The sequence below is a fragment of the Gadus macrocephalus genome, chromosome 20 (genome assembly GCF_031168955.1).
Source record: "Gadus macrocephalus chromosome 20, ASM3116895v1".
Lineage (NCBI taxonomy): Eukaryota > Metazoa > Chordata > Actinopteri > Gadiformes > Gadidae > Gadus > Gadus macrocephalus.
This window is the reverse complement of record NC_082401.1, coordinates 12,075,516-12,088,905: the sequence shown is the minus strand read 5'-3', so window position 1 is coordinate 12,088,905 and position 13,390 is coordinate 12,075,516. Positions and strand designations below refer to the sequence as shown.

At 49.7% G+C, this 13,390-nt stretch overlaps 2 protein-coding genes across 2 annotated transcripts in view; one reads left to right on the top strand and one right to left on the bottom strand.

Moving 5' to 3' along the window:
* LOC132448138 (amyloid-beta A4 protein-like) overlaps positions 1 to 4,389 on the bottom strand; it is a 10,524-nt gene extending 6,135 nt beyond the window's left edge. Inside the window, 6 exon segments of the mRNA XM_060039179.1 lie at positions 1 to 131; positions 799 to 885; positions 887 to 912; positions 2,248 to 2,377; positions 2,636 to 2,803; positions 4,078 to 4,389. The exon segment at positions 1 to 131 is cut by the window's left edge and continues 60 nt beyond it. Of these exon segments, the coding sequence (XP_059895162.1) occupies positions 1 to 131; positions 799 to 885; positions 887 to 912; positions 2,248 to 2,377; positions 2,636 to 2,803; positions 4,078 to 4,146 (611 nt within the window). The 5' untranslated portion in view covers positions 4,147 to 4,389.
* Positions 4,390 to 4,944: 555 nt separating this feature from the next.
* On the top strand, positions 4,945 to 12,869 carry piga (phosphatidylinositol glycan anchor biosynthesis, class A). Its single transcript, XM_060039181.1, is given in 10 exon segments — positions 4,945 to 5,247; positions 5,483 to 5,798; positions 5,800 to 5,817; positions 5,819 to 5,959; positions 7,300 to 7,570; positions 8,757 to 8,768; positions 8,771 to 8,888; positions 8,976 to 9,108; positions 11,216 to 11,422; positions 11,571 to 12,869. Coding segments are annotated over 9 exon segments (1,488 nt in total). The 5' UTR covers positions 4,945 to 5,247; positions 5,483 to 5,522; the 3' UTR covers positions 11,883 to 12,869.
* Positions 12,870 to 13,390: the final 521 nt, after the last annotated feature.

The window sequence follows — 13,390 nt, the reverse complement described above, 5'->3', positions numbered from 1 at the left end:
TGCTGGCCGCTGTCCGCCTCAGGCTCCGCCTCCGCTGGGCAGCACACAAACTCCACCCCCCGGAAACGGTCGATGCCGCACGGCAACAGCATCCCGTAGTCATGGAGATTCATCGAGCGGTCGCCGCAGGACTGAGGAAGATGACATCCGTTAACACAGAGCCCCGTCCCCTTCATGAGTCATCCACACAGAGCCCCGCCCCCTTCATGAGTCATCCACACAGAGCCCCGCCCCCTTCATGAATCAATCGTCACAGAGCCCCGCCCCCTTCATGAGTCATCCACACAGAGCCCCGCCCCCTTCATGAGTCATCCACACAGAGCCCCGCCCCCTTCATGAGTCATCCACACAGAGCCCCGCCCCCTTCATTCATACAGAGCCCCGCCCCCTTCATGAGTCATGCACACAGAGCCCCGCCCCCTTCATGAGTCATCCAAACAGAGTCCCCCAAATGGACTGTGAGCAGCCAATGGGTTGAGGTCACAGAGGAACCCAGAGGACAGATGGACGGACAGGGGCCCCACCACTGAACCCCACTGACCCCCCAGGGGCCCCCCCACTGACCCCCAGGGGCCCCCCCACTGACCCCCAGGGGCCCCCCCACTGATGCCCAGGGGCCCCCCCACTGACCCCCAGGGGCCCCACCACTGACACCCCAAGGGGCCCCCCCACTGACCCCACCACTAACCCCCCAGGGCCCCCCCCCACTGACCCCCCCCACTGACCCCCACCACTAACCCCCCAGGGCCCCCCCCACTGACCCCACCACTAACCCCCCAGGGGGCCCCCCCCACTGACCTCCTTGGCCACGGTGTGCCAGTGCAGGTGGCTCTCACACTGGTCCATGTGCTCCTGGTGCAGGAACCGGCACTGGTCCGGAACCAAGCAGAGCATCGCTCACAAACTCCCCCACTGCAAGCCCAAACAGGAGGTATCAGATACATACACATATATACACGGATATATATAAACATATATATATATTTATACAACGGGGGCTCTAAATCCAGCGATCTGATTGGTTCCTAACTGTTGTATAATGAGCGTATACATAACTGCTATGACGCCCGATCATTTTGTGAAAGTTTGCATATCACTCCGCGCCTGGAAGTAGAAACGGTTACAATACAAAGTATAAAAGTAGTTGTATAAAAGCAATAGCACAGTTCACTGAAGCCTAAAAATATGTTGAATGATGGAGAGGGTGTAAATGTTGTTACTCCGGGAGTGAGCAAGGCGATGGAGAGACTAACGAAAGCTTAGGCACACGGCGAGTGAACTGCTCCATAGGATAAATTGCCGGCGAACCGCTCTAGCCGAGCCTTCTCTCAGAGGGACGCTAAAGTGTCGGGGCCGGACAACGCCCCTTAACAGTGGCATAATGAGCACATACCACAGCCTGTCGTGATCTATTGCTTAAATATAACATATATATAGAAGGATGATTCTCTATCTAGGGAGCTTAACAAAAACACAGGAAACAATTATGAAAAATAAGAAAATAAGACAATAGCTGTGTTCGAAATCGTTCCCTATACACTCGTTCCCCATTCCCTATGTAGTGTACATGATTTAGTGCACTATATAGGGAATGGGGAACGAGAATTCGGACACTACGCTGAACATTTCTAAACGTCATTTGCGTCAGTAAATGCGCCGGGTATTTGTGTGACGCAGACAGATGCGCCCACATCATGTAAACATACCAGGCACTCACGAGGAAAGCTGGAGGTTGTATTGATGTTGAATGTTACATTTCCTTGTTCAAGTATTTTTTTTATTAATTTTGAATGTTAAATATTATATGTTAAATCCCAAATAAATTGTTGACATTTCTAAACGAAAGCCGGAGACTCCATCATTAAATGTATTAGTTTTCGCGGTTATTCAGCTTCTTCTTCTCCTCCGGAAAAACACGACCGCATTGCATTGTGGTATACGGGAGTAACATGTAGGGAACATCGTATGTACCCTATTTTAAGTCCACTATATAGTGCCCTATATAGTGGACCACTGAGAATTCGAACACCCTACAAAATGGCGTGCACCCTATTTAGTGCACTACATCCATGATAGGGAACGATTTCGAACACAGCTAAAGTGTGTGTGTGTGCGTGCGCGTGTGTGTGTGTGTGTGTGTGTGTGTGTGTGTGTGTGTGTGTGTGTGTGTGTGTGTGTGTGTGTGTGTGTGTGTGTGTGTGTGTGTGTGTGTGTGTGTGTGTGTGTGTGTGTGTGTGAGAGGCTCACCGAGGCAGCGGTACGGCACCACGATGTGGGTGTGGCTGCCGCACTGCTTGCGGCCTTTCTTGCACCAGTTCTGGATGCTGATTGGCTGGTTGGCCTCCACCACGTTCGTGATCTGCAGCTCTGGATACACCTGGGGACAAGACCCGCCCACCAGGACGCTGTCAGACACGCCCGTCAAACGGCCCACAGCCTCCAGTCTGCCTCCCCCTCTCTCTCTCTCTCTCTCTCTCTCTCTCTCTCTCTCTCTCTCTCTCTCTCTCTCTCTCTCTCTCTCTCTCTCTCCCTCCCTCTCCCTCCCCCCCTCCCCCTCTCTCACCTCTTGGCAGTACTGTAGGATCCCCTCCCTCTCTCTCTCCCTCTCCCCCCCCTCTCTCCCTCTCTCTCTCACCTCTTGGCAGTACTGTAGGATGCCCTCCTTGGTACCGATGCAGCTCTTGGCTCCGGCCGGGTCCGCTCCCCACCTCCCGCTCTGCACATCGACGTGCATGTTGAGCTTCCCACAGAACATGGCCACCTGCGGCTCCCCCAGCAGGCCCAGCGCATCATCACCCGGCACCTGGGGGGGAAGGAAGGAGCAGTCAGGGGCAGGAAGGAACAGCCAGGGGCAGGAAGGAACAGCCAGGGGCAGGAAGGAACAGTCAGGAAGGAGCAGTCAGGGGCAGGAAGGAACAGCCAGGGGCAGGAAGGAACAGTCAGGAAGGAACAGTCAGGGGCAGGAAGGAACAGCCAGGGGCAGGAAGGAACAGCCAGGGGCAGGAAGGAACAGCCAGGGGCAGGAAGGAACAGCCAGGGGCAGGAAGGAACAGTCAGGAAGGAACAGCCAGGGGCAGGAAGGAACAGCCAGGGGCAGGAAGGAACAGTCAGGAAGGAACAGTCAGGAAGGAACAGCAAGAGGCAGGAAGGAACAGTCAGGAAGGAACAGTCAGGGGCAGGACTTTATGTGTGAACCTGTATCAAGGTTTATATCTATCGCTATCATTGGCTGTCAGTGATAGTTCCCATCATGCTGCATATGCACAACACATCCGCCTCTCTCTTCCTAGGCTACCGGGACACATCTCTCCCCGGGCCAGTGAGGCAGCAGCGCTCGGACGCCATCTTGATCGTTTCACTCTTGGCTCACATCCCGCCGGAGCTCGAGCCTTAAAACGGAGCACTGCGGAGCAGCACGAGGACAACAACACGGACGGGGATGGAACCGACCGGAGCTCCGGTTGATGAGGTTTATTATGACGAACCCGACCTTAACGCATGTCGTGTTGACTTGATGACGTGAGGAGCGGGGACGAACACGTTACAAGTTAACACGTTACCGTTAACAAGCGTCGCTTCAGACGGACGGTGTGTGGGACTGATCTCAGAACTCATCAGAACCTCCATACTGGTTAAAAGACACGATGTTCTAATGACCAGTGCGACCAGTAAACCAACCGCTAAACGTCCTCTCGTTACCCAACCACCAACAACCAGCTCAACATCTGCATGACGACATCTGATGACATCTGACATCTGCCACTCACACACCTCTGACGTCTCACCCTCATCGACTGTATGACCCCCCGCCTGCAGCCAGGGGCATCAATACGGTAATGAACCGGCTGTTTACTGAGGAAAGACCGACCACCCTGTGGAGATCAAGGCCTGAACACAATGGAGGCTTATCTCTACGTGAGGTACGTGACATCCCGTCTTATTAAACCAGTTTCAGATCATATATCATATAATATATATAATAACCCGTTAGGATGATGCTGAGGGCTTCGTGTCTAGCCGAGCGGTCACAGCCAGAGCGCTAGTGGCCGCAGACAAGAGCTCCCTGTACAGACTCACCTCCGACGCCGGAGCCAAGGTCGCTCCCAGTAACACCAGTAACACCAGCAGCGCCGCGCGACGCGCCATCTCTGCGCTCTGCGCGCGCGGTACGGGACTATGGAAGAAGACTGAGCGGCGGACTACTGTAGTCTACTCCCGTTCTCCGGTCCTCCGGTAATCCGGTGCTCCCGACTACTGACGTCTGGTACTGTGGCGATACTGTATGGGGGGCAGCTGTTCGGTCACCTGACCACCCCCCACCCCCGGGAGGAGGAGGGGGGAGAGAGTCCTTCTGTCTTTACTCCGAGAGACATTCTTAATGATGGACAATAAAGAATTAAGCTTATAATAAAGAGGATGGAGCTATAATACGGACTTTGTTTCTGGGTGATGCCGGTGGGGTTATAGGCTATACACTATAAGATAATACATCGGGTTTAATTAGGCCTGATTTTTAAATACAGTTTATGGTTTAATTGAAAATGCAAAGGCATATTATTTTTACGTGGATTTATTTGTTTTAAATTGGCCAATTATTACAGATCTTAATCACACCTATGTCGAAACTTGGACAGAAAGTGTGAATAAGACGACATCTAGTGGAGATGATGTGCTTTTTAGTGTGATTAATATAATACTAGCCTATATTTAATATTGTATATATATAATATTAAATACATATATATATATATATATATATATGTAAATATATATATATGTAATAGTTAGTAGCATTTTGGATTGGCTTACTTTTTCTTGGCGTCATCATATATACTTAATAACCTTTTTTACATTCTTTTTTTATTATAACAATTATAATCATATTAATATACATTGTTTTATTTTTTTATAGATTATTGTAAATGTTTGTAGGCCTATATGTTGTATTATTCACGTTTTGTTTGCCATTCAACTATATTGGTAATTTAAATGTATACATGATCTACGTACAGTTTCTTCTTGCAATAAACAGTTTTAGAAGTGATTTCAGGGCTTTTGATTGAATAATGATTGTTTAAATCATGCTAATGTTTAAAAGTCTTTATCATTCAAACTGAAACGCGTCAGAGCAGGTCTCCGTGTGACGACACAGAGCCTACCCGGAAGTGGCTCACCGAGCTGAAACCGGCTCAGCAGATGGTTAACGTTCATCTGACACTTCTGAGAGGACTAGAACATGTTTACAAGGTAAGGCTCGTGATTCACACCTAGGACCAGCTAAACGGGCTAGTTGTTATTCGCGAGGGTCTCTCGTCTAAACGGAGCGAGGCGGTCACGTCTCTCATGTTTGAACATAAATCAGATTTGTCTGGGGTCGAGTTCCTGCTCATCTCTGATCACATTCAGCCGTAGGTCAGAACGCGTGCTATTGCGATCGGGACTGACTGGGCGTTCAGGAGCACTGAGTTCTGCTCTGTTCCAGCTCTTCGTGGACCTCGTGAAGAAGTCCTCCTGACCTCCGGATGGCCCCGTGGAGGAGGAAGGCCGACGGGACGGGGGAACGCGCTTCCGAGGCGGACACCACCGTCCCCACCCCCACCCAGAAGCACAGTATCTGCATGGTGTCGGACTTCTTCTACCCCAATATGGGCGGGGTCGAGAGCCACATCTACCAGCTGTCGCAGTGCCTGATGGAGAAGGGCCACAAGGTGGTGATCGCCACGCACGCGTACGGCCGCCGGAAGGGCGTGCGCTACCTGACTGGCGGGCTGAAGGTGTACTACCTGCCCCTGCAGGTGATTGTACAACCAGTCCACCCGCCACCAGCTGCTTCCACAGCCTGCCGCTGCTGCGCTGCGTGTTCGTGAGGGAGGCGGTCACCGTGGTGCACGCCCACAGCTCCTTCTCCGCCATGGCCCACGACGCCCTGTTCCACGCCAAGACCATGGGTCTGAACACGGTGAGAGCCCTCAGACTGGTGCTTCAGCAGGCGGAGCGGAGTCCGACCTCCGTCAGTTAAACCTCTTCTGTTTAACCTACCTCCCTAACTCTCAGTCCCTCTGTGTCCCAGCTGTTCACTGACCACTCCCCCCTCTCTCAGGTGTTCACTGACCACTCCCCCTCTCTCTGGTGTTAACTGACCACACCCCCTCTGTGTCCCAGGTGTTCACTGACCACTCCCCCTCTCTCAGGTGTTCACTGACCACTCCCCCTCTCTCTGGTGTTAACTGACCACTCCCCCTCTGTGTCCCAGGTGTTCACTGACCACTCCCCCTCTCTCAGGTGTTCACTGACCACTCCCCCTCTCTCAGGTGTTCACTGACCACTCCCCCTCTCTCAGGTGTTCACTGACCACTCCCTCTTTGTGTCCCAGGTGTTCACTGACCACTCCCCCTCTGTGTCTCAGGTGTTCACTGACCACTCCCTCTTTGTGTCTCGGGTGTTCACTGACCACTCCCCCTCTCTCAGGTGTTCACTGACCACTCCCCCCTCTGTTTCCCAGGTGTTCACTGACCACTCCCTCTTTGTGTCTCAGGTGTTCACTGACCACTCCCTCTTTGTGTCTCAGGTGTTCACTGACCACTCCCCCTCTGTGTCCCAGGTGTTCACTGACCACTCCCCCTCTGTGTCCCAGGTGTTCACTGACCACTCCCCCTCTCTCAGGTGTTCACTGACCACTTCCCCTTTGTGTCCCAGGTGTTCACTGACCACTCCCCCTCTCTCAGGTGTTCACTGAACACTCCCTCTTTGTGTCTCAGGTTTTCACTGACCACTCCCCCTCTCTCAGGTGTTCACTGACCACTCCCTCTTTGTGTCTCAGGTGTTCACTGACCACTCCCTCTTTGTGTCTCAGGTGTTCACTGACCACTCCCTCTTTGTGTCTCAGGTGTTCACTGACCACTCCCCCTCTGTGTCCCAGGTGTTCACTGACCACTCCCCCTCTGTGTCCCAGGTGTTCACTGACCACTCCCCCTCTCTCAGGTGTTCACTGACCACTTCCCCTTTGTGTCCCAGGTGTTCACTGACCACTCCCCCTCTCTCAGGTGTTCACTGAACACTCCCTCTTTGTGTCTCAGGTTTTCACTGACCACTCCCCCTCTGTTTCCCAGGTGTTCACTGACCACTCCCTCTTTGTGTCTCAGGTGTTCACTGACCACTCCCTCTTTGTGTCTCAGGTGTTCACTGACCACTCCCCCTCTCTCAGGTGTTCACTGACCACTCCCCCTCTCTCAGGTGTTCACTGACCACTCCCTCTTTGTGTCTCAGGTGTTCACTGACCACTCCCTCTTTGTGTCTCAGGTGTTCACTGACCACTCCCTCTTCGGCTTTGCGGACATGAGCTCGGTCCTGACCAACAAGCTGCTGACGGTGTCGTTGTGCGACACCACCCACATCGTGTGCGTCTCCTACACCAGCAAGGAGAACACGGTGCTGCGGGCGGCGCTGGACCCCCGCATCGTCTCCGTCATCCCCAACGCCGTGGACCCCACCGACTTCACCCCCGACCCCGCCCGGGCCCCCAGGGGCCGCATCACCGTGGTGGTGATCAGCAGACTGGTGTACCGCAAGGGTGAGGAGGGAGGGGGTGAGGAGGAAGGGGGGGGGGGGGGGTGAGGCGTGGGACGGGTGAGGAGAGGTGATCAGCAGACTGGGGTACCGCAAGGGGGAGGAGAGAGAGGGGGGGAGAGGTGAGGAGGAGAGAGAGAGAGGGGGGGGGGGGGGGGGGGGGTGAGGTGAGGAGGAGAGAGAGGGCGGGGGAGGTGAGGAGGAGAGAGAGGGCGGGGGAGGTGAGGAGGAGAGAGAGGGGGGGGAGGTGAGGAGGAGAGAGAGGGGGGGGGAGGTGAGGAGGAGAGAGAGGGCGGGGGGGAGGGAGGGCAGGTATCAGAGTTTTTCCCGTTTTTCTTCCTGATTCGTTTCCTGACCTTGAGTGTGGGCCGATCATACCGATACAGCGTCTAGCATCGTAACTATAGCAGCACCTGTCCTTATTGAAGGGTTCTCTTATGATAACCGCAATGTTCACTTACTGTGGACTATTTTTTATTCTAGATCATTAACATTTATAATCTTTAATTAGAATACATTTGTATTCTTCTAGTTAAGCGTGAGCCTCCATGTTTTTCGACTTGTTAGCTCTAAAGCACGTCAGTCGGAGACGACGCGTTTCCCATTCCGACCGTTAACGAACGCCGCAGTGTTTGATCTTCTCTGTGCAGTGTTTAGTGTTCTCTGTGCAGTGTTTAGTGTTCTCTGTGCAGTGTTTAGTGTTCTCTGTGCAGTGTTTAGTGTTCTCTGTGCAGTGTTTAGTGTTCTCTGTGCAGTGTTTAGTGTTCTCTGTGCAGTGTTTAGTGTTCTCTGTGCAGTGTTTAGTGTTCTCTGTGCAGTGTTTAGTGTTTGATGTTCTCTGTGCAGTGTTTGCTGTTCTCTGTGCAGTGTTTAGTGTTCTCTGTGCAGTGTTTAGTGTTCTCTGTGCAGTGTTGTGTTCTCTGTGCAGTGTTTAGTGTTCTCTGTGCAGTGTTTAGTGTTTGATGTTCTCTGTGCAGTGTTTGATGTTCTCTGTGCAGTGTTGATTTCTCTGTGCAGTGTTTGATGTTCTCTGTGCAGTGTTTGATGTTCTCTGTGCAGTGTTTGATGTTCTCTGTGCAGTGTTTGATGTTCTCTGTGCAGTGTTTGATGTTCTCTGTGCAGTCGATCCTGGTATTGGTATCGGAAAGACTGTAACTGTTGTTAACGCCTCCCCCCCCCCCCCCCCCCAGGCATCGACCTCCTGGGGGCATCATCCCGGAGCTCTGCCTCAGACACCCCGACCTTGACTTCCTGATCGGGGGGGAGGGGCCTAAGAGGATCGTCCTGGAGGAGGTGAGGGAGAAGTACCAGCTGCACGACAGGTGAGCCCCCCCCCCCCCACCCCCAGGTCTCCCCAGCCCCCCCCCCCCCCCCCCCCCCCCCCCTCATCACGCCTCCTGTCCCCCCAGGGTGCGCCTGCTGGGGGCCCTGGAGCACCGGGAGGTGCGGGACGTCCTGGTGCAGGGGCACATCTTCCTCAACACCTCCCTGACCGAGGCCTTCTGCATGGCCATCGTGGAGGGGGCCAGCTGCGGCCTGCAGGTGGGGGGGGGAGGGTACTAATGTTAATATACCATAATACTATATAATATAGTATTATACTATCTTATACCTGAAATACTATATAATATAGTGTTATACTATGTTATACATAATACTATATAATATAGTATTATACTATGTTATACCATAATACTATATAATATAGTATTATACTATGTTATACCATAATACTATATAATATAGTATTATACTATGTTATACCATAATACTATATCATATAGTATTAGACTATGTTATACATAATACTATATAATATAGTGTTATACTATATTATACCATAATACTATATAATATAGTATTTATACTATGTTATACCATTATACTATATGATATAGTATTATACTATGTTATACCATAATACTATATAATATAGTATTATACTATGTTATACCATAATACTATTATATAGTATTATACTATGTTATACCATAATACTATATTATATAGTATTATACTATATCATAATACTATATAATATAGTATTATTACTATGTTATACCATAATACTATATAATATAGTATTATACTATGTTATACCATAATACTATATAATATAGTATTATACTATGTTATACCATAATACTATATAATATAGTATTATACTATGTTATACCATAATACTATATAATATAGTGTTATACTATATTATACCATAATACTATATAATATAGTATTATACTATGTTATACCATAATACTATATAATATAGTATTATACTATGTTATACCATAATACTATATAATATAGTATTATACTATGTTATACCATAATACTATATAATATAGTGTTATACTATGTTATACCATAATACTATATAATATAGTGTTATACTATATTATACCATAATACTATATAATATAGTATTATACTATGTTATACCATTATACTATATGATATAGTATTATACTATGTTATACCATAATACTATTATATAGTATTATACTATGTTATACCATAATACTATATTATATAGTATTATACTATATCATAATACTATATAATATAGTATTATACTATGTTATACCATTATACTATATGATATAGTATTATACTATGTTATACCATAATACTATATAATATAGTATTATACTATGTTATATCATAATACTATATGATATAGTATTATACTATGTTATACCATAATACTATATAATATAGTATTATACTATGTTATACCATAATACTATATAATATAATATTATACTGACTTTGACTTTGATACTATGTTATACCATAATACTATATAATATAGTATTATACTATGTTACACCATAATACTATATAATATAGTATTATACTGTTATACCATAATACTATATAATATAGTGTTATACCATAATACTATATAATATAGTATTATACTATATTATACCATAATACTATATAATATAGTATTATACTATGTTATACCATAATACTATATAATATAGTATTATACTATGTTATAATATGTCATAATGCTAACATTATCCACCTCAGGCTCCGTGAATAGTGGGGAACATCCCCACTATTCACGGAGCCTGAGGTGGATAATGGTTTAGTATATACGACACGGTAACACTTAAAAAATAAACAATTGAACACCTTTTGCCGGGATTTATTAGTTTTTATGGGCGGTTTATTTGTTTTTAATAGTGTGATGAGACGAATGCCACGCAATATCCCGAATTTGAGATCTCAATCAAATTCTATAATCTTGGGAGGTTCACGTGTAGCATACTAAAATATAATAATATATATATATATATATACTAAAATATAATAATATATATATATATACAAAAAAATATATATATATACAAAAAAAATAAAAATAATATATATATATATATATACTAAAATATAATAATATATATATATATATATATACTAAAATATAGCATGAAGGCTTGTTATTATTCCAAATGTGGATTTCCTCATATGTGGATTTCCTCATGTCCTCCTCCCTCCTCCCCCTCCTCCTCCCTCCTCCCTCCCCCCCTCCTCCTCCTCCCCCTCCCTCCTCCTCCCTCTCCCCTCCTCCTCCTCCTCCCCCCCTCCTCCTCCCTCCCCCCCCCTCCTCCTCCTATGTTGTTGCCCCCCCCAGGTGGTGAGTACCCGTGTGGGGGGGATCCCCGAGGTGCTCCCTGATGACCTCATCCTGCTGTGTGACCCCACCGTGCGCTCGCTGAGCGACGGGCTGGAGGCCGTGATTGGCCGGCTGCGGCGCGGCGCCGTGGCCTCACCCGCCGCTGTGCACGCCCGCGTGAGGAGCCTCTACACCTGGAGGGACGTGGCGGAGCGCACCGAGAAGGTGGGGCCACCTCCTCCTGACCTCTGACCTCCTCCTGACCTCTGACCTCCTCCTGTCCTCTGACCTCCTCCTGTGTGTGTGTGTGCGTGTGCGTGCGTGTGTGTGTGTGTGTGTGTGTGTGTGTGTGTGTGTGTGTGTGTGCGTGCAGGTGTATGACCGGGTGTGTGTGGAGGAGGTCCTCCCGCTGGCCGGCCGGTTGCTCCGCCTCCGGGACCACTGCGGGGGCGTGGCCGGCTCCATCTTCGCCTTCGTCGCCGTCCTCAACTTCCTGTTCCTGCTGCTGCTGCGCTGGCTGGTCCCGGACCAGGGCATGGACCGCGCCCTGGACGCCAGCGGGCCCCGGGCGCTGTGGGGGCCCCCGCAACGGGACCCACCAGCAGAGGAGGCTGGAGAGGGCTCCCAACCGCAGAGGCACCCCTGGTCTGATGGGGCCCCTACAGCAGAGGGACCCCTGGTCTGATGGGGCCCCTACAGCAGAGGGACCCCTGGTCTGATGGGGCCCCTACAGCAGAGGGACCCCTGGTCTGATGGGGCCCCTACAGCAGAGGGACCCCTGGTCTGATGGGGCCCCTACAGCAGAGGGACCCCTGGTCTGATGGGGCCCCTACAGCAGAGGGACCCCTGGTCTGATGGGGCCCCTACAGCAGAGGGACCCCTGGTCCGATGGGGCCCCTACAGCAGAGGGACCCCTGGTCTGATGGGGCCCCTACAGCAGAGGGACCCCTGGTCTGATGGGGCCCCTACAGCAGAGGGACTTCGGTCGTCTTCATGAACACTGGATTGTTTCCATGGAGGGACACACAAGGTCCCCCCAGAGGGGCCCCTCCGGTCTCGGGGGGGGGGGGGGGGGGGGGGGGGCTCCAGGTCTCCAGGGGGCCCCTCCAGGGCCACAGGCCTTTAGGGTCTGGCAGCGTTGGACTTATCTGCACCAAGATGGTTAACCCCTACAGACTGGCCAGATGTTTAACCCCTACAGACTGGCCAGATGGTTAACCCCTACAGACTGGCCAGATGGTTAACCCCTACAGACTGGCCAGATGTTTAACCCCTACAGACTGGCCAGATGTTTAACCACTAGAGACTGGCCAGATGTTTAACCCCTACAGACTGGCCAGATGTTTAACCACTAGAGACTGGCCAGATGTTTAACCACTAGAGACTGGCCAGATGTTTAACCACTAGAGACTGGCCAGATGTTAGGGCGCTGTGACCAGCGGCCGGTGATCTCTGGCCTCCGCTCCGAGAGGGTCTGACTGCCTTCTAAGGACGCTGATGTTTGATTTGCACCCTAACGATCGACGGCCCCCGGGCACACACATGCTAATCAGGACCCCTTGACTCAGCGCTCTGGGGCGGAGGAACAGATTAGAATGCTAATCAGGATGTCTTTTTGTAAATGCTTTTGGCACAGTGAAAGTATATTTCTATAAATAACATTTCCTACCAACATCTTCAGTTTGGTTTGTTCTTGAATACTTGACGGTGATCTGAAGTAACAGGTTTCATCTGCGTGTCTTTGTTCAAGGAGCCCAATGCTTCCATCAGTGGGTCTTAGGAGACGGGTTGTGTGTAGGCCTGACCCCGCCCTACAGCCCTTTAGCAAGGCAGCGTCTCAGAGACAAAGAGGTGGAATGCAGACGGTCCTGAATACACGCCTTCAGCGAAATTGAACCTCAGGTCTGGTGCACCTCCTGGACCCAAGAGACTGGCCTCACAGCAGGGGGAGAGGTCTCTACCTCCAGCTGGGTCACTAGGAGTTAGTAAGAGGTCTACCTACAGCTGGGTTAGTTAGTAAGAGGTCTCTACCTACAGCTGGGTTACTAGGAGTTAGTAAGAGGTCTCTACCTACAGCTTGGTTACTAGGAGTTAGTAAGAGGTCTGTACCTACAGCTGGGTTAGTTAGTAAGAGGTCTCTGCCTACAGCTGGGTTACTAGGAGTTAGTAAGAGGTCTACCTACAGCTGGGTCA